Source organism: Atractosteus spatula, chromosome 1 (genome assembly GCF_055471065.1).
Source record: "Atractosteus spatula isolate fAtrSpa1 chromosome 1, fAtrSpa1.hap1, whole genome shotgun sequence".
Lineage (NCBI taxonomy): Eukaryota > Metazoa > Chordata > Actinopteri > Semionotiformes > Lepisosteidae > Atractosteus > Atractosteus spatula.
The window spans coordinates 66468528-66491902 of record NC_142706.1 but is presented as its reverse complement, the minus strand read 5'-3'; the positions used below and the strand labels follow the sequence as shown (position 1 = coordinate 66491902).

The 23375-nt window shown below is 35.2% G+C and overlaps 1 protein-coding gene across 1 annotated transcript in view; it reads right to left on the bottom strand.

Annotated features, from left to right (window-relative positions):
• The window catches only part of ndst3 (N-deacetylase/N-sulfotransferase (heparan glucosaminyl) 3), a 102155-nt gene that overhangs the window by 31277 nt on the left and 47503 nt on the right, over window positions 1-23375 (bottom strand). The window contains exon 5 of the mRNA XM_088917985.1: window positions 20800-20928. Within this exon, the coding sequence (XP_088774111.1) occupies window positions 20800-20928 (129 nt within the window). The remainder of the gene's footprint in view (window positions 1-20799; window positions 20929-23375) is intronic.

The window sequence follows — 23375 nt, the reverse complement described above, 5'->3', positions numbered from 1 at the left end:
AGGACAGGGATGTTAGCCTTGTGCCCAACCTACAACATGGGGGACCTGGCGCCCCATGTGGCACACAAACCCACTACCCTGAGATTATGAGTATCATGTTCTACCAACAGAACGAGTCGGGGGCTGATGATGCATGTAGGTAGCACAAAACAGCTACAGATATTAAATCAGAAACTCCACCATTAAAAAGTGTACTTGAACGAGTAGATTTTGATTTTCCTGTTAATGTATGGAAGCACTAAAAAAAAATGTTATGATACTTATAGTTACAAGTGATTTGAATCAATGGTATGTTAAAACACTACAATCCATTAATAAAACTTATGAATACTGTGTACAGTTTTGGTCACCAAGATCCAGGAAAAAAATTGCCATTCTGAATCACTTCAAAAAAGAGCAACCAGTTACATTCCTGGGCTTAAAGGAGTGACCTGTAGGGTTATTAATAAACCATCTGAATGGTAAGGACAGCACTGTACACCAACGTTTCAGTGGCCACCAGAGAATATTGATAGCATTGTATGTCCCAACAATTTCAAATTACAAATTGCAGAATAAACAATTAATTACCATTATGTAATGCAGATTTTTGTTTAAATCGAGCTAATCTATTATCATTGTTAAAATGTATGACAAAATAGATAATTAAATGCAGTTTCTTATTCTAAGTTCAAGGACTTTCATCCGAAAGACTGCTGGATATAAAACTGATTTTAGAACTCTGATATTATTTGAACTTAAAAAATACCCAGTGACAAAAAAAGTGCTATAGATTAACTGTTAGCATCTGACCTCTTTGTATAATGGGTTCGAACATAAAACAGCAGCTGTGTGAAGACAACGTGATTTATCACTTTCTTTCTTTATTTTTAAATCGTGTACTCTGCAACGTAGACTCTTCAGATAAAATCTCATTTTCCTTGTGCACAGCTCAGAATTATGAGTCTCACGGTGCTTTATTTACTTGATGCCACAAACATAACACGTGCACTAAAATCTCATTTAGTTTTACAGAATGATATGCTGAGATCCATAAATATATTGATGCAGGTTTTTGTTAGAAACCTGTATGGTTATCAACACAAAATACTCAAATAATTAAAAGCACAGATTACTTCTCACAGAAAATAAAGTTTCTGCAATATGGGACACTGCAGATCATGAAGAAAATGATATAAATTATATGACACGTTTTGAGTTATTTTCATAAACATATTTAATTAAAAGGTTAACTATATTATTTAAAAATCAAGGTATTAATCACAAATAAATAACTATACAAATATTCATGAAAAATAATATTACCCTTTAAATGTTAATGTACAGGCAGTAAAGGAAAACAGACAGTACAAAATATTTTTTTCATGAGGAATAATTTGGGACGAAACAGAATCACATTAATCAGCCATGACATTGGTCCTTCTTTGTTACTGCCATGAAATTACAGCTTTTCTAAATTAATAGGATTCAAAGACAGATCTGGGTATCACTTTAGAACATACACATAGAAAAAATGACTACACTTTAATGATCAATGACTCGTGTTTACTAAGCTGCCCAGTAAATTCTGTCCTAATATGTGTCCTCTCATAAAACAAACACACAAGTCAGCCATCTAAAGACCACTTTGGCTTTTGTGAGAACAACAAAATATCCTGGTGTTTTACTGTGCTGGGTTAATTAAGAACCAGCAAGCCTCACTGACTAAGACGAAGTGCAAACACATTTAGCTCACTAATATTCATAACCAGGTTCTGGTGCTGCCCTTGCATTTTCTGATATTCAGCCTCCTTTGTTTTCTAAAAGCCAAGCTGGATGATTAATTTACTCCATTTCAGAGAGCTAGAATGATCAACATGACCCTAAATTCATTTATTTCTGTTGTTTCAAATCCAGGAGAGGATATGATAATCATGTATTGCCTATTTTGCAATTAATTTTGTTATGAAAAACAGTGACTTTATAATTTGGTTCTTGTATGCTTCTTCTTTCAGATGGGTCTCCAGCAGTGATTCACAGATTTCCAAACAGCTGTTCCGACAGCAGTAAGTTCAAGGCCTGACAGAATAATAAATTATGTTGCAAGCCTCATCTGAAACTTTCAACGCTTTCACTGAAAAACATTTTTCAATGATGAAGTTCCTTTCATTAAAAAACTTAAAACACATGGCTAGAAAGTTAGAAGGTAACAATGCTGTAGCAAATCTGGTATTTCCTAAAGAGAAAGTAATGAGTTATTAGTGCACCACAGCCCTCAGTTTGATATGCTTCTGGAATATTACTTTTAGAGTAGGCCTACACTTATTATAGCATGTGTAACATGTTCATTGAAACTGAATGAAGAAATTGAAAGAATCAATTCTTAGTGTCTCACCAGAATTTGAAGTTTAACAGATATTCTCATATTAATATTCCATGTACAGTGCCTTTGGGTATTCTTAAAACAAAACTTGGTAACTAAGGCATTACTTTGGATTTTTAAACCATTTAAAAATGTTTTTCTGCCACATGCATTCAATTTATATTAGATGATCACAGTATGAGTGAGCACTAAAGGATAATGTTTCCAAGAAGGAGAATACTAAACTCCTGAAAGAGTGCTTATTTACCCTTACCTCAGATAAAAAAGTGACCTCCTTATGTGAAGCAGGCATCTATCCCAGCTCACACCAGGTGCAGTCATGCTTGGCCTGGGCTTTCCTCTTGTGTTTCTCTTTCAGACACTGCATGAAGCAGCTCCTGCTCTTTCAGCACTGTGGGAACTCTATGCTCGTGCTAATTCCCTTCTGTAGGATCTTGTCTTTGACCTACTTGTTATCAATGATGCAGCCAAAATGCTGGGCAAAGCTATAAATCTCACCCACCAAACCACGACAGAGTTTGTGAGGCATACCTCTAACAATTCCCACATCTCTGAAAGCAATTTTGACTAGTGCCACAATTTGCAATGGTTCACAAGGCTGGAGTGTATAAAGAGTGAGAAACATTAATTACATTAACAGGTTTAATGGCTCAGCACCCAAGGCTCTTACAAACAAAAGCAGAATCCCATCCTTTACAGTCACAGAGAAAAGCCTAATGTGAAGCCATCAGGAAAAACATATTTAATAGCATTGTTTACATTACATTTTTATGGATATATTAAGTAAAGAAAATATTAAATGTAAATATGGGTTGAGAGTGTCAGCATACAGCCACATCTTTAGATAAGCAGGTTTTAATGTAGACAGAATAAAGCACATATTATTCTCCTATCACAAGGTCACAAGGTTCTCTACTTGAAAAGGCAAAACAAATGTGATTCTGTCTGTAGGCTTAAAGGACACTCTTAGATTACTTCAAATATCTATAGAGAAAATGTTATATTGGGTGTCTGGAATGACTTCACATTTTTATTCCCCTTCAGCAAATTCAGCTTAATAGGGTTCAGATGGTTTAGCTTGTGTTTTGAAGTAGAGAATCTTACTGTCAACTTTGCTTTTTTTGTAAAAATGTTTCAGGGGAACATTCTTTTCTCTCTCACTTCTGGGCAGATTGCCATCGAAGCCTCAATAGTTTTATAACAAGAGTGATGACAGTACACCTCATTCTCATTACAAAGTACTTAGTTTGAGATATATTACTTTTTCATTGAAATTTTTATTGCTTCTTAACATAAGCTTCAATGTTTTTGCACACTGCTGTGAGACTCCTGTTTGTTCTTCTCATTCTCTCTGGGATAATTGGAAGTTGCGCATCAATACCACAAAATGATGTCAGTTAAAATTTTTTCTGCCTTTTCTAGTACATGCCTGTCCAGTTTCTATTACATTGACATGCGTGTACATTGCAAGAGTGAAAATAATACTCCAAATTTTGGCCTTCTATTTTTCCTTCAGAAAATGATAGGATTGTGTTCTAATGGAATATATATATATACTGTATATCAAATACTGACGGAGAGCTTTAATCCTCTCTTGTAACATTTATGCAGCATAATTTTTTCCCAAATACCAAGAAATGTTAGTAGAAAGTAAAAAGGTTAGTAAAAAGGTTTAGAATATGACAAAACTGACAAACAGCAGAATACTGCACTTGTAATGCTTGGAGATTTGTAACCGTTAGTATTTCATTTTCATTCATTATAAAAGTTAACTTGAAAAATACCTCTGATCATACACTTGTGTATGCATATTAAACTTACAAAATTGCACTATGTATTTATAATTTCTAGGAAAACAAATAAATACATATAGGGTCACACATTTTAGTGTGTAAAATGACTAAACTGGCAATATGGAAATTTCATTGAAATTAAAATTTAAAGTAGGGAGGTCTGTGATGCATTGCTTTCCAAAATAATTAACATATCTTCTTTTCACCTTGCATGTTATTCAAATAATAATCTTATTTATTGAGAGATGATTTACTTATTGATTTTAATAATGAACAACTGTTATTGGAGCGCGTGTGGTTGGCCACTGGATTTGAAATGCCATCTTAGGTAACTCCGACCTCCACAGGTCAGAAAAGTGCCAGACCCTCTACACCCTCTAGGCTGGCCCCTTGCCACCAGGATTCACTGTTTCCGAAATCCCTGGGGAGTGAAAGCACAGTCTAAGGCATTGGCATTGTGGCATTGTGTCCAGCGCAAATTTTTAATTTCATAACTTTGCAACTCTAATTTCTGTTCTTCCACCAAACTCTACTGGGATCTATTAAACAGCAAATATATTACTAGTGTGACATTTCAGCCTACTACAGTTAAAAGCCAGCACCAGCTGAAAGAAAATTCTGCTGATATTTTCTATTTTCTAATAAGCACAGCTGCACTGCTAACTGTTAAATGTCAACTATGATTCATTCATACTCTTCCTTTCATGACAGCCACACAAACACTTCAGTTGAAAACAGCACTCTGAGGGGCTTAGTTATTTTACACAGTTGTGGTTGCGTTCTAAACTAGTTTCCTAGTGATATATTGAATTTGACTCAGTCAATCTAAAACTTATCTTTTTTTCTTTATTACAACATATCATTAAAAAATCTTATATTTACAGTCTTTACAAAATTACTTTTGATACATGATTAAAGATTACAACAGTAATGTACCATGTAATGTACCATTAATTAATGGTAATAAAAATCCTAACATCATTAATTAGTGGAATAAACAATATTATGTCATATACTCTAGTCCTATAAATAAAAGAAAATGTCTGAAATATGTGAAAATGGAACTGTTTTTCTGAATTTACTATTTGATGAAAAATAATTCCTCTGACGTTTGAGCAACTTCTGCGTATTAGTATAATTATTGTTTAATTAAAAGTGTAACACAGAGTTCAATACTAAAGCTTTAGAAAATTTAATTTAGAAATGATGATTTTCATTTTATTTTGAATGTGTGCCATGTCACTGGTAAATCAATCTCAAAAGAGATGGCAGTACAACTGTGACTTGCAGAGCCACTAAAGCTTTGTGCATCTATGCAAACAGCTGGACCATATAGAGAATTGATGCAGTAAGATAAATATCTGATCATCTTCTCATTTAATGAGCTACCTTTATTTTTTGGAATACCCTCAAATTCACTTAAAGTGGTGGTATAGAATACAAGTGGGTAAGCGGAAAACAATAAGTTAATAGAAAGGAGAAAAGTGAGACATAAATAACAGTGCATTTTTAGAGGTAACATTGTATAGGACAGATTTTATTTACTATACAGATTTTCCCATAAAGTCTCCTCAAAAAGACAGATTGCAAATCATAAATTGTCTAAAAGGAAAAGGAGACAAAAATGACCGAATTTGAGTACTAGTCCAAAATGAAGAAAAGCCTTTTAAAAAAGAGATTTTGAGTCTTGCCAAAAGCTAAAGACTTGATGCTGGTTGAATCCGCCTGAGTAAAACTGTAGCCTCTGCCTCAGGGGCCTGGTTATCAGACTGTCACTGTGTGCCCTGAAAACTCAATCCATCTGTACTTCTACAGCTGCCTTCTCTGTCTCTGCTAGCAAGCTGTGACAAAGGGACATGGACTCACAGTGTCCAGTAACATTTATTTGACTGTTTTTAATGATTTGTCTGGGGTAAAAACACCTCTGCTCCCACCCCTCCCAACTCGACAATTAGTTCATTCTGTTGGTTTGGCTTGTTGACTAATGACCTAAGCTATTGAATTTCTGCTACAGCATGGCTAGATCTATTTAGTCGATGGCTGTTTAATGTAAGAACATATCATTCAGGGATTGTTAATGTTGCCTGAACTAGAGCTGCCCTTTGGTACACTACTGTGGGGCTCTGCTCATGCCAGAACTAATTCAATCACTTCACTCAATCTCTTTTAAAAAATGTATCCCCCGGAATGACCTATGAAAAAGTTTGTAGAGGAACGTAAGGCTTTTCTTGCTCATAAACTTAGATTCCTCATGAATGAAAGAAAGGAATCTTGTAATAAAGAAAGTACAGTAAAGCTAACTTAATAGACTTTTTTCCGATTTGTACTTATAAATGTCTATTAGAGAATGCTTTTTGACACACACATTCATTCATTTGTCACCGTCAATAGAGTTAGTCCACCATTAGTGGACTTGGTTGATGATGTAACATCATGGATTATGTAATCCACACGGAAAAAATCATACTGTACATGGCTATGTGTCCTGTTGTATTTTAAAAGTTGGCAGACCCTGGTGACGTTTGAAAAACACACCTAAATCCCCATTTAAGAAATCAGTTAACTATGTACTGTATTTTCACACTAAGCACATTACAAATAATAGTGTTTTAATGCCCCTTCATTCTCATCTGTCTAGGAGAGGCAACTTGAGACAGACTAAAATTGGAACAGTTCCCAAGCCTTTTATTTATGGATAGTGCTCACACTGGTTTTTCACAGTTATTTTCTTCCAATCTTTTTACTTGATGAGTTATTTTCTTACAGTCAACCACAAAATGGCGACGCACTTTCATGCAGATGTTAACCTGGAGGGTGGGAAGTATTTGAAAATAACCCCTCAAATGAAAGTAAAAACAGGCCATCCTTGCTGCTACAAATAATATTTTGGGGAAAATTATATATTCATTTTAGTTTTGGGAACAAGGGTTGAAGCATTTTACAACAGACTGTAGAGTTGTTATCCATGTGTAGGGTTTTCTACTGGTCATGGTTACGTTTGGCGAGGCTGACAAAGAACAGATGCAAATTAAAGGTCGGCAACAGCTGGGATTGTTATGTTTTTTTTTATCTGAGCTTTCATGTACTGTAGGACATTGATAGAAGACCATCCTATGCATCGCAGGGCATACACATACAGTATGTGATAGCTTAGAGATGCCAGTTAACCTAGGCAACACGGGTTTGCTTTGTGGGAGTAAACTGGAGTACCTGTCAAAACTCCACATGGCCACAGAAAAACATATACACAGAAGGCACCTAAGGCCACAGTCGAACCCAGGACTCAATAACTGTGAGACACCAATGCAAACTGCCACCATGCTATCCATTACTGAAGCAGTAATGCAGAAAATAAACTCAACATCTTAATTAAGATGTTGTAACTGAATGTACAGTATATGCAATGAAACATATGTCTGCAATACATTTTGTGCTAATAACTTGCACAGCTTTAAAGATAAACAGAATTGTATGGATTCTAATTCACTTATGCAGACTATTAACTACTCACTTAATTCTACTGTCACAAGTACAGAAGCAGCACATTTTTGTATGTCTTCATTAATACTGATTCCTTCAATTATGAAAAGTCTAAATGATTTTGAAACATCATAAAGATCAGAAGTGAGACAGAAAGAAATAAAGATAAAACTACAAAGTATACAAGGTAAACAGCTCATAGTTATTAAATCTTTTTAAGCAAAGGCAGCTTGCCTCAAGGAAGAGACGATCAAACGATAATTTAAGCAGACACCAAAGACAACAAGGGAAAAGACAAGACAGGAATAAATTCTTGTTTCATGTTCACATCACAGTGCCCATTATATTCTTTCAAACAGTTCCCAAGCATAAATCAAAGGCTAAAGAAGAGTGCAGATTTGTGCCTTTGTGTATCTGTGCTTGTACTCCATGGAAATAAAAACATGGTGTGTTTTTGTACTGTTTTGGGTTATGGCATAACTTTCTAGTTTTCACCCTAACTAACAAATAAAGGAATGCAATATCTAATAGCTTACTAGTCTTACTAGTGAGGTACACAGATTCAGACACGTTCAGACACGTTCAGACATTATATCCATTATACCATTATATTCTCAGAAATTATCATATGCCATCTTGTTGTTTTTTGTAAATAAAATTAAAAGAGAAAAAATGAGACAGGTTTAACTTTGACTACATTTATTCATTCATTACTTTTGCTTCATATATTCTATAACCTTTCAATTACAATATTTCTTGACACTAGCTGACTGTCCTCTCTCCCTCTTCCTCTGTGACACACCTTGGTGTCATAACCAGTCCCTTTCTTACTCTCTGGATTTCCTTCCTTAGCATTCTTTTGCTTCACTTTAAACAAAATCCACCTTTCAGTCTATACCTCCTCAGTGTTAGTCCAGAACCTTATTTTATGTGCAATGGACTACTGCAGTGCTCCCTTTTTATCTGAACTTTCATATTTTGTGCCATGATTTTTCCTCTTTTGCCATCTACTGTTTTGCACTTTACATTGGCAGAGATTTCAAGACCATTGCTTTTGCCTTCTGCTTTTTTCTCCACTCTGCCTGCTTCGGTCTATACTGGAGAAATTAATCATGTCTTCTCCATGTTTTCCAACATCCACTGTTTGTACCATCTCTTCCCTTATCCTCCTGCAACAGAACCAGCTACCTGTGAACTTCATAAATGTATTGTTACTTACTGTACGACCTTTTGCACCAGTAAGTCCTATGATCAAGCTATTAAAAATTATTATTTGCAAGTTGAATTACAATCTAGATATCCAGCATTCACAATCTGTATAATAAAAAAGTAAAATAATAAAGACAAATACTCCATACTCTGAAGAGCTGCACTGTTTGCTTTCTACTAAACTATTTAAAACCTAAAAGAGATAAAATAATCAGAAATGCAATGTTATGATAATGCAATGAATTCTGCATAAATAATAGCTTTCCTGTAGAAGGATAAAGCCATTTTACAGGAAAGTGTTATATAAATATACCAAGCATTAAAAGAAACATATCACTTAAAGCTGTAACACAATAACAAAGATAGTATAAGTAAAATGGCAAAATCTTTCTTCAATCAGGTTGAGACACATTTTAGTTTAACTTACATAACATAAGCACATTTTTTGGTTAGTATTTGTCATCAATCGTGATGTAGCAGAAGTGTGACCTTGAGAGCACATATGGGCCATGTTAGAAGCAATACAAGTTGTACATCTGCCCTGTATGCTTTGTAGCAGGTTGCAGATGTTGTTTTGTGAGAATCTGTTCCAATCCCCTCAGAGAGCATACGGTAGATGCCAGAGGTTGTTCCAGGTCATCCTACATATTTTTAATGGGGCTTAAATCTGGCGTTCATGGTTTTACTGTCAGATTTTCATCTCACGATAAAGCCATTGTTACGTGAGAATATGCATTGTCATGCTCCAATAATGTGACTTCAATATGAGCCTGCAGGAAGGGCAAGTGAGGTTAGTAGGACCTGATCAATGTTGTGTTGTGCAGTCAGGTTGAATCTATCACTATAATTGGTGTGCTGTAAAGACCAGAAACACCTGCCCAGACTATGACACTTGGACCTCCTGATGCTCTCTGGTATACAGCTATATATCTGCACCATCAACTCTTCTACTAACTTGCCGATGTTCTTTTACACAAAACACTGATTTACCAAAAACAAACTCCACTACTGGGGACCTGACCTAAGGTGTTTTTCACACCCTCTCTGCTGTATAATTACTTCGAAGCTGAAGCACATGCATTGGTTATTGCAATGTAGAATTTCTACTGCACTGGAACTGGCAGTGAGAAAATGATCACCAAGATGGAGCATGTTGATGTTGCAATCTTGGTGAGGTGTTATGACTCATAGTCTCCCAGATTTTGTCGTATCATTAACGGAATTTGTTTGGGTATAATGTCTTGCAAGGCTGGAAACAGCTGTCCGTGAACACCCAAGATGTCAACTCAAGATGGGTACTGATTTAGTCCAGGGTCCAACATACCAATGGCACAAAGGTGCTGACTTCTTAAGCAGGGTATATTGGTTCCTTTCTTTGTTTTTCTTTCTTGATTAAATCACTTCATTATATGTGTTCAATCACACAATGAACTGATTATTTACTTCTGCATTAGTAATAATAACAGAGAAAGTTTACATATAAGATGAGGACATTGAGACCATTTGGGCTGTTTGTGCGAGGAGTCAGTTAAAATGGAGGATTAAAGGTTTTAACTTTAGTACAGAAGATAGACCTATAAATAGGACTCATTAAGTTATACATTAACTTTGTAAATTTGTTACTGGGAGTTATCAGCATAACTTCAGTTTAAACACAGTTTAACTTGTGTTGAATGTATACATAATGTAATATCGCAAAGGCACATATAAAGTGCAGAAACCATAGCAGTAGCATATGATTTGGTTTACAAGTAAATCTGAGTATCATCGGCATTGCACAGAAACCCACATTAATAATTGTGAATAATCTGGTCAAAAGACGACATATAAATACTAAATAGTAAAGGTCACGTTGCCGTATCCCATGAAATACTAAGAAGAAGCTGGTTATCATGTAATAGCCAAGAATCATGAATTGGCTTCTGTTAGCAAAAGAGAAGCCAAACCATCAAATATAAGTACCATTGATTAAGTGCTAGTAATTACCCTTGTGCCCCAGTAGCAGCTATACTTAAGGAATACATTTAAGTCCACAAAGAGTCAGACGCCACCAACAAATCATTAACTACCACAACAAGGATGGTTTCAGTATTGTGACTGCCTAATTCCTGACTCTAAAGGTTCAAAGAGATCATTAGGTGCACACCAAGACTGTAATTTAGCTGCATCTTTCTGTTCCAGCCTTTTTGTGAGAAAAAGTCATCTAGACATACAACAGTAGATGCAAAGCACTTTAGGATTCAATTTGTTAATTGTAATAGTTTCTGACTTTATGTCTACAAATACTGTAGAAACCTTATTTTAGTAAATCATTGATGAAATTAGTATCAAATAGATAAAGAGCAGGGAATCAATAAAGGCGTATATATAGGGTCCAGGTAGTAGGTCTCATTTTATTTAACAACTCTGTCACATACAGTAGGTAACATCAACAGCAGTGAAGTGAGAGAAGCTCAGACTGAAATCAGATGCACTTGTCATGAAACCTGTGAAAACAGGAGCAGCTGTCATGACTGCAGGAGGTGATATGAGCAACTGTTCAGTAAAGGAGTTAAAACAAGACCTATTGACTGATTCAAGCATTTCACTGATTGTAGAGACATTAGGATAACTGCAACCCTCGGCAAGGCTGGAACTAACACCGCTGATGTTGTTTATAAACCTGTAGTTAAAGAGTCAGTCATCTCTTCCCTAACAAACGATGATGTCCTACTGCCTTCATAGAATGCAGCCCAATTTTATATACTGGGGAAAGAATGAGCAAAAGAAATGAGGTACATTTTTTGTAGGAACTCTATCAATAACCTGCATGAGGATCTCTGCAGTTTCTACAGTGTGGGATAATCTTCCTGATCTGGTTTCATCTACAAACTTGACTAATTTTCTGTCTTTACCTGAGTTATTGATATTGTTATGAGCAAAAGAGAATATAAAAATGTCTAACTTCACCACGCAGTATCCAATTCTTTACGATGAGACAATGAACATTCTTTGGATCAGCTGTCCCTTATCTTATTTTTTCACTTGAGGCTTTGTCACATAATGGCTAAAAAATAGTTTACCAGACATGGAAGAGAGGAGGAGAAGAACAGAACTATGCAACAGTGTGTCATTTGCTCCTCTGTATATCAGACAGCAGAACATATCCAGGTATGTGGAGCACTGAAGGAACCAATTCTAGGATTTCGTAAATGGTCTGTTGTCTTTGAGTTCTGAAAATATTTATTGCCTGTTTGTAGTATCCACCAGGTTAAACAAATCTATCACTTGCTTAGTGATGTGCTAATTGGAATAGGGAAAGATGGCCACATTTACATCTCTTTTTAGGGAATGATTTAGTCCTGTGTCAGGCCATTTGTTTTACAAGAAACAGGGCCCCTCATTTTCCACAATAATATTTGTGCCTCAGTTGCATGGTTGAATTACAGTTTGTTTTTCTGGCTCTGTAGACGGTAAGGCATCTATATTCATAGTCCTCGTACATTATAGCAGTAGATGTTTTGTATCTGTACATTTTTATAAATATTTGTCAGTCTTGCAAAAGACTGATGCCTGGTTTACTACTGTCTTACCTGGCTGTGTTGAAATAAGTGTTCCAGGAGTGTGCAATTATTAACCTTTATAAGTCACTTGCAAGGCAACCTGGTTTCAGGACTGATTTTCACTTTATAATTTTAACCCCTGCTATTCAATTATTCATAAATACTAGCTTGTAGTAATATAAACTAGTTCAAACAGTGGTCAATCAGGAAGAACACTGCATTAGACTGATCCATACTAAGTGGAGTTTTTGTAATCTCCTTATCACAGTAGTTGAATTCACCACATTCAGTCTAGGGAAGGTCATAATCTATTTACTGTTAATAGGAGGAGACAAGACTACCAGGTCCAGCGTGATTACCTTAAAATTATTGGACCATTTTCAAGAATTTACTTTTTTTGAGATTCATTTCTGTTATCTTATATACATTGCATGCTCATAAGAAAAGAGGGGATGTATAATACTGAGAAAACATTTGTGAACCTCCAATATAATTATCGGGAATTACAGTCTAATATCATGATACACCTGTCTAATCAGTTTTTTCTTAAATAACCGAAAGGGTTTATATTAACTTCACTTCGATGTTTTTTGGATGCAATGGTTTATGAAGCAGAAAAAGATAAATAATTTAGAATAAGTATATGAGGAATAATAAGTGAACCCCTAGTTTGCTTTGAATACTGTACAAGTTAGTTGGAACACATCACACCACGATCAAAAGAGATTTCAGAGGACCTCAGAATAAGAGTAGTTCATGCTCATTAGCCTGGACAGTGTTAGAATACTACAGGTATTTCTATATATTAAGTGCTCCATCCATCCGCTGTCAGGCTGTCTACAAATTGAATATATTCAAGACTACAGTGAGTCTACTAGGACTGGTCAGCCTTCCAAGATCTCTCCAACAGCAAGCCAGAAAATCATCCAGGAAGTCACACTGAACCCCTAGTATATCCTAGTATATCATATATCATTGTGTTACACATTAAAAAAGTTTATCTTCATTTTTAATTTAGACTTTTTTAAGACCTATTTAACTCTATCCATCCATTGAGTGCAAGGCAGGATACACACTAGATGGGACGCCAGTCCATCATAGGGCACACACAGACATAACCACAGAGATGCAGATACATTCAACGCAGACAGCCAGGAATTGAACCCAGAGTTCCAGTGCTGAGACACAGAAATGCTAACCACTCCACTACCATGCCACCTATCTAATTACAATTCAGTTCTAAAATATACAAGAGTATAAACAATGCTAGGGGTTTGCAGAATTTACCTTGGCAGTGTAAGATCCTAAACCAGAAAAAATGTGTAGAAATGACCTTCTGTCACCTGACTTGACCAGTTTGGCAATGGCAATGGTTAGGCAAGTAAAGAACATTTGCAGTAGCAGAAGCTTGCTTGACAAACATAAAATCGAACAGCTGGATATTATCTGGTCACTTTTATTATGTTATGGGTTTTGATGTACTTAAATGTACTGGGAATACCCTGAAGTGACTTTTCCATTTGTTTCTCCCTTTGGGAAGGTCACAGTTCTGATGGCAAAGCTAAGCATCTCAGACCTTTGGGTGAAGAGAAGAACAGTGTGCTGAGAGTAGCCCTGGGCTCAGATCAGAGCTCTGCTATTACATGATACTGACAGATGTCGGGACGGAATATTCTGAGGAATATATGTTTTTTTGCTATTTTTTCTATGTCCTTTTTCATCATATTCAGATAATCAAATCGAGCTTTTTTTCAATCTGTTTCAGTGTAGCACTTTGTTACTGCAAGCATACAAAGGTACATAGCCGTATACAAATCATTATTTAATCAAAAATATCTGTTTGTATTAAAATCTTTCAGCAAAATCTAGGTTGCTTACCTGAAAATGTTCTACAATGTATATAATACTTGTAATAGGTACAGAAAATTTTGTATAATATAATGGCAATATTAAACAAGAAAATCTCAAAAATTTACATCAGAACCAGAAGGAATGGGTAAATGTAAAAATAGCACAACATTGGTAAAGTGTTAACATACTGTATGTGTCCTGTTTCGCAAAAGTAGCTCTGATAATGAGGCAGTTTACTGACAATGCAGGTGACAAAGAGGTTCCGATTGATGAGGCAGGAAACTTCAAGAATACTGAAATGAAAGGCAATTATGAGAAATAAACTCAACCCCCAGACAGGGTATCAGTTGAACTGGAGATAGAGGAATGGATAAAATACGCAGTTAAGTTCTAACTCCTGGAATTGTTAGGAATAAATTGTTTAAAGTAGTAAGATTCTTTTTATATGGCTAATTTTGCAAAACTGATATCTGAAACTGGATCAATGATAAACAGGAAAAGAATCTTTAAGAAATATAATGGTAGATAAATAAAATGAACTATTTTTATTGTCTATTGAGGGATATGTGTAAGACATACCAATGTCTTTTTGAACCGTGATTATGTATGTGCTGACAGCACATTCTTTTAAGATTGACTTCTTAGTGCAAACAACAAATTACAGGATCGCAAATCAAACCCTGAAGCATATGGCTCCACGGCCGAAACGTTGTGTTTTCTTTCTTCTCTTTTCAGCATGGAATAAACCTATTACTTGTTCCTTTGCAGCCAATGCATGCTGATGCAGCTACCCACTTGAACTATATTCATATATACTGTAACTCATCAGCTGAAATTGATATAATGAATTTTGAATCAATTTCCTTTTTCTAACATTGCTTTTCAATGGACCCACACTGTAATCAGCTCACTGCATAATACTTTTTCCTGAGAATTAAATCTCTCATGTTACTTTCCAGGTGATTCAGAATCCTAGGCATGTTCTGATTCCCATTTCATGCTTAGGTTTTGAATAGTTCCTTGAAACAAACAGAGCTGATGAAAAGAAGTAAACTGCTTGTAATTATACTGACATCCATGGCTTCCCCTGTACATTTCAAGCTGTCACCTGTAAATAATGGATTATGACTTTTCTAGTCAATAACAATATTTATACATTTTCATATAATTTGCTTGACTTTTTTTCAAAAGCAAATTATATAATTAATTAAACGTTGAGTTTAATGACCCTATAAACCAGGGATGAGCAAGTCCAATCTTTGAGGGCCTGGGGGTGTTTCATTCCACATCTGATTGTAATTACTTACTTGAACTAATTATTTGAATAAGAAGTTGAATCACTTGTTCTCCCACACGGTAATTAGTTGCTAATTGAAAAGTCCCTGTAAAACCTGTAACACTCCGGCTCTGGATTGGACTGGAGTTGTACATACCAGATTTAATACGAACAAACCATTTCTTATTGACATTTATTTTTTCCAAGCAATAAGAAGATTACAATGTACTTGTTTGATTCATGGACTTGCCCTTGATTTCTTTAGGTTTCCCAATGCACACAATTCATGCACATGTATTCAATTTAATAACTGATTATGGAAAAAGACCACACAAAATTAATATTTTTCAGAGAAGTGCAATATGCTATACATAATTGAAGATTCAGTTCAGGCTACTCCACACATAGTATCACTGCAGGAAAAATGGAAAGGAACCTGCCTGCAATACTTTACTGCTAACAATTCAATCAATTGAGAGAAATCCAACTCCCTATGCACTGTGGATTATGGAAAGTGGAAAATCATAAGAATTGTATACTGCATGTGTTATTTTAGACAAAGAACATCATATTCAGTAGCATCACTACATAGTAATAAGCTACGCGTAGCCCAAAACAGGAGACATGAACAGTAAAGAAGGCACAAACACAAATGTCTTGGGAGGGATACATCTATAACTGTTAATGGCAAAAAATCTACAAAAATCTACAGAAAATGTTAGGCCTGTGAAAATTTCTCCAAGCCCCTAGTTTCTTATTTCACCTCTGACGGCCATGATCACACTGACCTCTCCGTCTGCATTCTCAAAGTAGGGTTACTTTACTCCTATGGCAGAAAGACAGCAGAAACTATAATAATCCTGAAACTTGGTTCACACCTTTCCCCTTCTCTCAACGACAGACTTGTTTTCTTCCAATTCTCTCTATTCATTTGCAGGTTTCGTTTCACACCTTTCCTCACCTCTCTCGACATCGCACCACTTGATTGGCCACTCTGCCTCTCCCCTGCTCCCGCCTCTTCCTCTCTCCTGGCTTCTGTGTTCCCAGGCTACATTATCTTTGCTGACTGCCCTATCTTTCTTACACCCGAAGAAGGCTCCACAGCTGAAACATTGTGTTTTCTTTCTTCTCTTTTTAGCATGGAATAAACCTATTACTTGTTCCTTTGCAGCCTGCGCATGCTGACGCAGATACCCACCTGAACTAAAAAAATCTACAGTACAACAATGCCTCCAGTGACAAAGATTATTATTCCATTAAAAAAAAAACAATAAAATGATGAAAATAACCAAATTTGCTCAATAAAGCCCTGACAAGCATTACGAAATATCACTGTATTTTCTATTTCAGAACTGCAATATCTGAGCATCAGAAGCAAAGAGGTTTTGGAGTTTGTTCAAGTGTTTCTCTAAATTAAGGAAAGATGCTGATTTTTATTGCAACTATAATTAGTGAAATATGAGCTAGTAAACATGGCATGCAAGCTGGTATGAAGATTATAGGACACACATTCTCTGACAATCAAAACCTGTATTAAATGTGAATTATATCATTTTTGACTTTGTGTGCATTCTAAGGTTTCTAGAGAATAAATATTTTAAATATTTAAATCTCCTTTAAAGATGAAAATCTCATAAATGCGAGCTACTTTTGTAATTCATGAGCTAAAGAGTGGCAGCAGAAAATAGACATGAAAACAAGGCATATATGTAAAACCAGTCCAGAGTTGATCCTAAGGGAAAAGCAAATCATCAAAGAACCAGGTAATTAAGTGCTTATGCTAGAAATATTAGGAACAAAATACGAGATAGAAGCTACTGCATTAGCATTTGATTATGGTGTAATTGGAATCACAGAAGCATGGGTGAGTGATGGAGATGAATATAGCATTAGTGGATGCACAGCATGCCAAAGAGACAGGAAAGATTGAAGAGGTGGGGGTATAGTACTACATATCAGAAACAGTATTCAGAACAGTAAGTTAACCGCTGTTTGGCATAAACAGGGGATGAAGGAACATTAAACAACACCTATTTTCACTCCTTTCCTGAGAAGCCATGGTCCAAATCTGTCTTTAAAATAGCTTTAATTTTAGAAGGGGGAAGTCCTGAAGAAATAAAATGGTGGTCTGTAAAATTCAGCCTTCGGAATCAGGGTTTCGTTTGAGTATACAATCTATGAGAGACATTGAGGAGGGTAAACAGAGGAAGGAAGAAAAATTGTTACAGACAAACTTGTAGACCTGCAGATAATGAAAAAGTTTTAGGGACATGAAATGTTTGAGAGTTGCTCAGACTATGCCAAATTATTGTCCAAGAGTGGATACTTTTATTACTTTGATGTTTTCTTTTAATCCTTTTTTCTTTTTTTTTGCCGTGTATGGGTATTTGTCCTGCACTGCCATATATTTTTGGTCTGTGTGTGATAATAAAATCCATTTATATTTTAATAAAGTAACTTAATATAGATTAATCAAGGGTCTCAGAAATTGTGTGTCAGACTTAAAAAAAACATTCAAAATCAACATTATGAGCATACTACATATTAGCAAATTCAGATATCAATTCTACACCAATCTTATAGAATGGAATCAGAAATATAAGTAAAGGAAGAAGTGGTTATCACAAAAAATGGTACAAATCAATACAGGTGTTTGTATCTGAAATAGAAATGGTAGACAAAGCTAACAACTACTTTCTTTCTTCTAGAGGAAATGTCTGTGTTGATCTATTTTATTCAAAACTCAAGTCAAAGTAAGGAACACATGTAAGAGTTGATCCCAAAATATAGGAGAGACAGTGTACGCGAAAGGACACTTATTTTGAAATCAAATTCAAGCATTTGCTTTAATAATGCCATGACTGTAATTTTGGAAAGTAAAAACAATCTTAATGCAGTATTTTTCAGAACCTGCTACTTACTCTTAGCGTTTATGAATATGGACAAGGTTAATAAAGACAAGGGAAGTGCTTTTCCGATTTCTATCAGCATACCACTTTCAGCTCCTGGAACTGTTCGCTATTTCTACCACTGTTCAGTAATCTTCTGAAGTTTTTTTTTACTTTTACTACTTTTTTTCTGTAACTAAACACAGACTCAGCAGACTGCACAAAGAACAGGATTTCCTCCTGGCGAGTGTGCCGTTTACATTTAAAAGTGACAAAAAACACCTGCTGTCTTGGGAAACAATAACTATGTGCTGTTCTCAAGATAATTCAGCTATTTCCCAGAGCCAATGCCCTGACTGGTAAGGTTATCACAGAGTTTTTGGTAAAGAAGTCAAAATCAGATATTGCTATAAATGGTCTCTCTCTGTGTGTAGACATTTGATGCTCCTGCTTCACAAGTTAACACTGTATTTATGTATATTGAATCAAAATGAGATAGTAAGTACAGAATAATTTTTTTTTATTCTTTGGATGCCACATATAAAACAACATTTCCAATTATGATCACTTTAAAGGCCAAACAGAAATAATAATCAAACACAAAGCAAGTAAGACATCCAGATATAAGATATTCCCATTCCACAGGTATACTTTAAATCGATTACTACAATTAAAATTTAATAATAATCAATAGTTTAATGAAATTCAAATTAGAATACACATGACTTTTCTGTCTTATTGCAGAAATCTGAAAGAGATCCAGCTCAGGTGAACGGTTGATCGCACCATAACTAACATTCAATTGCTTTGGGTTATTAAATTTTTTTAATGAAAAATTAATGATATAAAATAGCATCTCCTTAATTAAGGGAGATGATGAAAATTAACCACCAGATAAAATAACCAAGTTCCCAATGCGGAAACAAAGTGATTTAAGCACACAACAGATTTCTTTTAGGAACGAACCTGCTATCCAAGCTTTTTGTTTCTTCTGTAAAAATGAAATGAAAGCATGGAGGCCAGGTGTATTGAACCTAACACTGACGTCCTTGGTGTGGTGTCTAAGCTATATTTTAATGCTGAAATCCTCCATAAATATGGTTTAAGACATATATGTCAGATAATAATTAATATAAACACAATGTTACATTTCTGTCACTCTGGGGAACAGGGATATATACTGTAGGATATACAGTACACACAAAAGGTTGCATATACTAAAATAAATGTTACATGATGCAGATACTACAAAAACAGAATTGAAATAACTTTAAAAGCAGAATAATGCTTTACTTTAGGAAAATGCAAATGTAAGCTGTATTAAACTTACATAGTGGTAATGTGGATTATGATATCAAAACAAAAAGCCTACTCAAAAGAAAAGGGGCACAGAATAAACACAATGTAACATAACTGTGATAACTTAAAAATGCCATTAATGTTTTGTTTTTGTTGAGTTTTGTGTTTTTGCCAAATAAGCAGATGTCATGCTTTTCTCTGTGAAGTGGTAGGGTACTCATTGTTATCTGAATCCCCATCATGTGATTATACACTTCCTGCGGACTTATTTTCTGTTCCAGTGTGACTTAAATTGATCCATCAGCTTTTTAAACTTTGTTGACCTCCTAGACTCTTTAGAACTGTACCCATATTATGTATACAGGTATATCTGATAAAACATGTTATGTGATGGGATGTTTTATTAAGTTGTTTTGTAGTTTTAGGGATATAGTGATAAATCCATATTTATTCTCTTCCACACAAGCATTAACAATCAAACTGAGAGTGCCCGGGTGTACAAGTCATATGCAATTCTTGCCAACAAAGGTCAATTTCTCAATTCAAAATTTACATTCTTCAGATCTCTGTATAAGAATACTCAAAATCAAAGTGTACACAGTCCCTTAATATGTAAATAAGTAAAATAAATCCTTAGATCTTTTACAAAATCCTGCTTTCTGATAAGTCAAAACTGTAATTGATTAAAAAGGAAGGACAGAAATTAATTTGAGGAAAAATGTGAGGATTAGAATGAAATGTTACACTTTTGAATTACCCTACTGTAGTACTTTAGTGACTGCATGCACTATATTTCACTATTATTTAACCAAAGAAATGTTATATGCATCAAAGTACCAAGCCATGCTATCATATTGAGTGATTTCCAATGGTCTTGTGCTTGTGTCATCTTAATGCTGAAATGCTGATTCAGAGCAGACATCCTCATCAACAATGGAATTTCTGAAGTAGAAAAAAGTGTGAAGGTGCTGGATAGGCAATCATATGAACTGAATTCTATTGAAGTTTTATTGGCAGATAGTAAGAAAGCAATGCCTGCTAGGAAATCTACCAATGCCAACAGACAATAAAAGATTTGAAAACACAGTGCATGTTTTACCGGATTCAGTAGAACTGTTAGAAAGAGCTCCCCTCCTTTAATGCTCTTGTCCAGCTCTTTGGGGCCCCCAGGATACTCCTTGTAGAATATTGTGTGGGTGAACAAGCCACATGTTTGACGGGGAAGTACCTGTTAAAAAACAATAATCAGCATTTCCTCGAAAAATTGTTTCTTATTAATTAAATCATCAAGCCTATGTTTTTTATTCTGAAGTAAACATAAATTAAATTGATCAGATCCTTGGAAAAAATCGGTTACCATATTTTTGGAAAAAATGCGGGATTCCTCAGGAAAAAATGCAGGAAAAATCATTTACAAGTTGGGATTATGATTATTTATTTATTCTGTTAGGTCTATTCTATCGGTCATTGTCTGATATTTCTCCATTTTCGTAAACCTGTATTTGTAATAGGATTATAATGCAGAACTATTTATATAGTATTGTACTGTTTCTACTTTTCTTTGAGTGAAAGGTAAAGCTTCAGAGGAAACAGCTATGTTTATTTGGTACTGTTACTATACACAGCATAGTCTCTTGTCAGTCTTATTTGGACAAGTAATAAAAAAGCTGAAGATAATAATGTAAATTCCCCACTGCTGAAAGGCATAAAGACATAAACATGCACTAAAGTCACACATCATCTACAAGTCATAACATGCAGTAAAACACTAATGATAACTACTAATGCTTTGGTTTAATAATTATTGAAGCAAGAAGAATTGTCACATCTGTACTTAATTTGCTCATGCTGCTCTTTAGATTAAAATGTATTCTGAGGCTCTTATAGAAACATTTCAAAACAGAACGCCCCCTCTCCCACGCATGCCAACCCTTTCGATTTCTCTCTTGAGAATCCCTCTATTTTCATTTTCCATACAACACTATTTTCATCACACATCTGCTATCCCCATGGAGGAGACCTTTTGTATCTATATAATAGGATGTCATAAAACTGAGAATTAAGCATAAAAGCAGTCATAGCTTTTGGGGATTGTGTCTCACAATCCTCTGAGAGAAGCTGTCAGAAACTAGTTATGGTAGTTGCAGACTATACTCTGGGGCTATGAGCATCTAGTGTTTCATATATGCAATCTATCTACTCAAATGCAGGTATATTGCACACTATTTCTAAGCTCTAGAGGAGTTTCTAAAATTAAGCCAAATTTGCCTCACAGTACTGTTTACTTGCTAAGCCAAATTTGCCACACAGTACTGTTTACATGGTACTGTATATGGGGAGCCAAGAGTGGCTCTTTTCTCTAAACTTGACAGATTCCTCTGATATGATGTGTGACTGATCATTATGTAGAGGGCATTGGGGGTGCTGCCTTATTGCTCTTTTTTTCTGAACAAAATTATAAGAAAATAAAATTACAGTTTTTTAAAGCATGCCTCTCATTTGTTTGCTAATAATAACATTTCTCTTACTTCACCAATTAAATTCCTATCAAAGTAAATGTATTAACATTAATGATCCTGGGCAGGTTGGCAGCAGGTGTGATACCAGTGTAGCCTTCGTTAGCCACAGTTTGATGTCCCTATAGCACTTGCACAGTGGTGAGCTCTGAGCTGTCAGCATTATGCTACTGTATATGTGTATGTTTCCAGTGGATTCTAGGACGTTGATCTCTGCAACCTGTCACATGCACAATGATGATTTCGAACTCTGAGAACTGTTATCAATGCACTCTCGGGGAGTGTTGTTTATGTTCCCAGTGCAGAGCGAGACAGAAACACTGTTACAACCCAGGCAGTGAAAACCACCATTATATTCCACTGCATAGCTCTTCACAACATTGCAGATTATAAACAGCATCAATATATTGTTTACAAATCTGTATGCAGGACTGAGTTTCATAGATAAACTGTGAAAAATTAGTACTCCATCTGCCTGATTAGACACGGGAGAAGTGTGGAAAAGGCAGGAATATGCTGTTTTAAGTTGGCAACATGATGGAACTAGCAAAAACAGCACTCTAGCTCACCCTCCCTTGGTTGCTATTTTGACTTTGCAGAGTCTTTAGGAAGACAATAAACATAAATTCTACATCGTAATAAAAAAAACCTTAACACTATAGAAAAATAATAATTAAATCATTATAAAATACATTCTGGTTTCAGACTAGATTATAAGTTAAACACATTTGCAAACTTTAAACACAATTATATTAATAATTAATAAACACAACAATTTAATAATTACAAAGAACACAGATATTGCATTAAATATAATGTTTTATATATATATACACTGAGAAAGACAGACTGAAATTGATACTTCTTATGACCTTAATTCATCATCTCAAAGTTTCTCCAGAAACCTTTTTGTTGTAAGTCATTACTGGATATACAGTACCCACAGCTCTTAATGACAACCTGGCCTTTGCCATCTCCCTTCGTACATAAGGAACAAAATCAACAAAATAAGGAATGGTTTCAGAGACTTTTCCACTGTTGAGCCACACAGTGCACTGACATTAGAACTGAAAGATAGGGATGCATTAAAAACACAATCTATCAGAAAATGTCAGGACAAAAACATTTTTTGGCATGTTGGCATTTTCACTAACTGTGA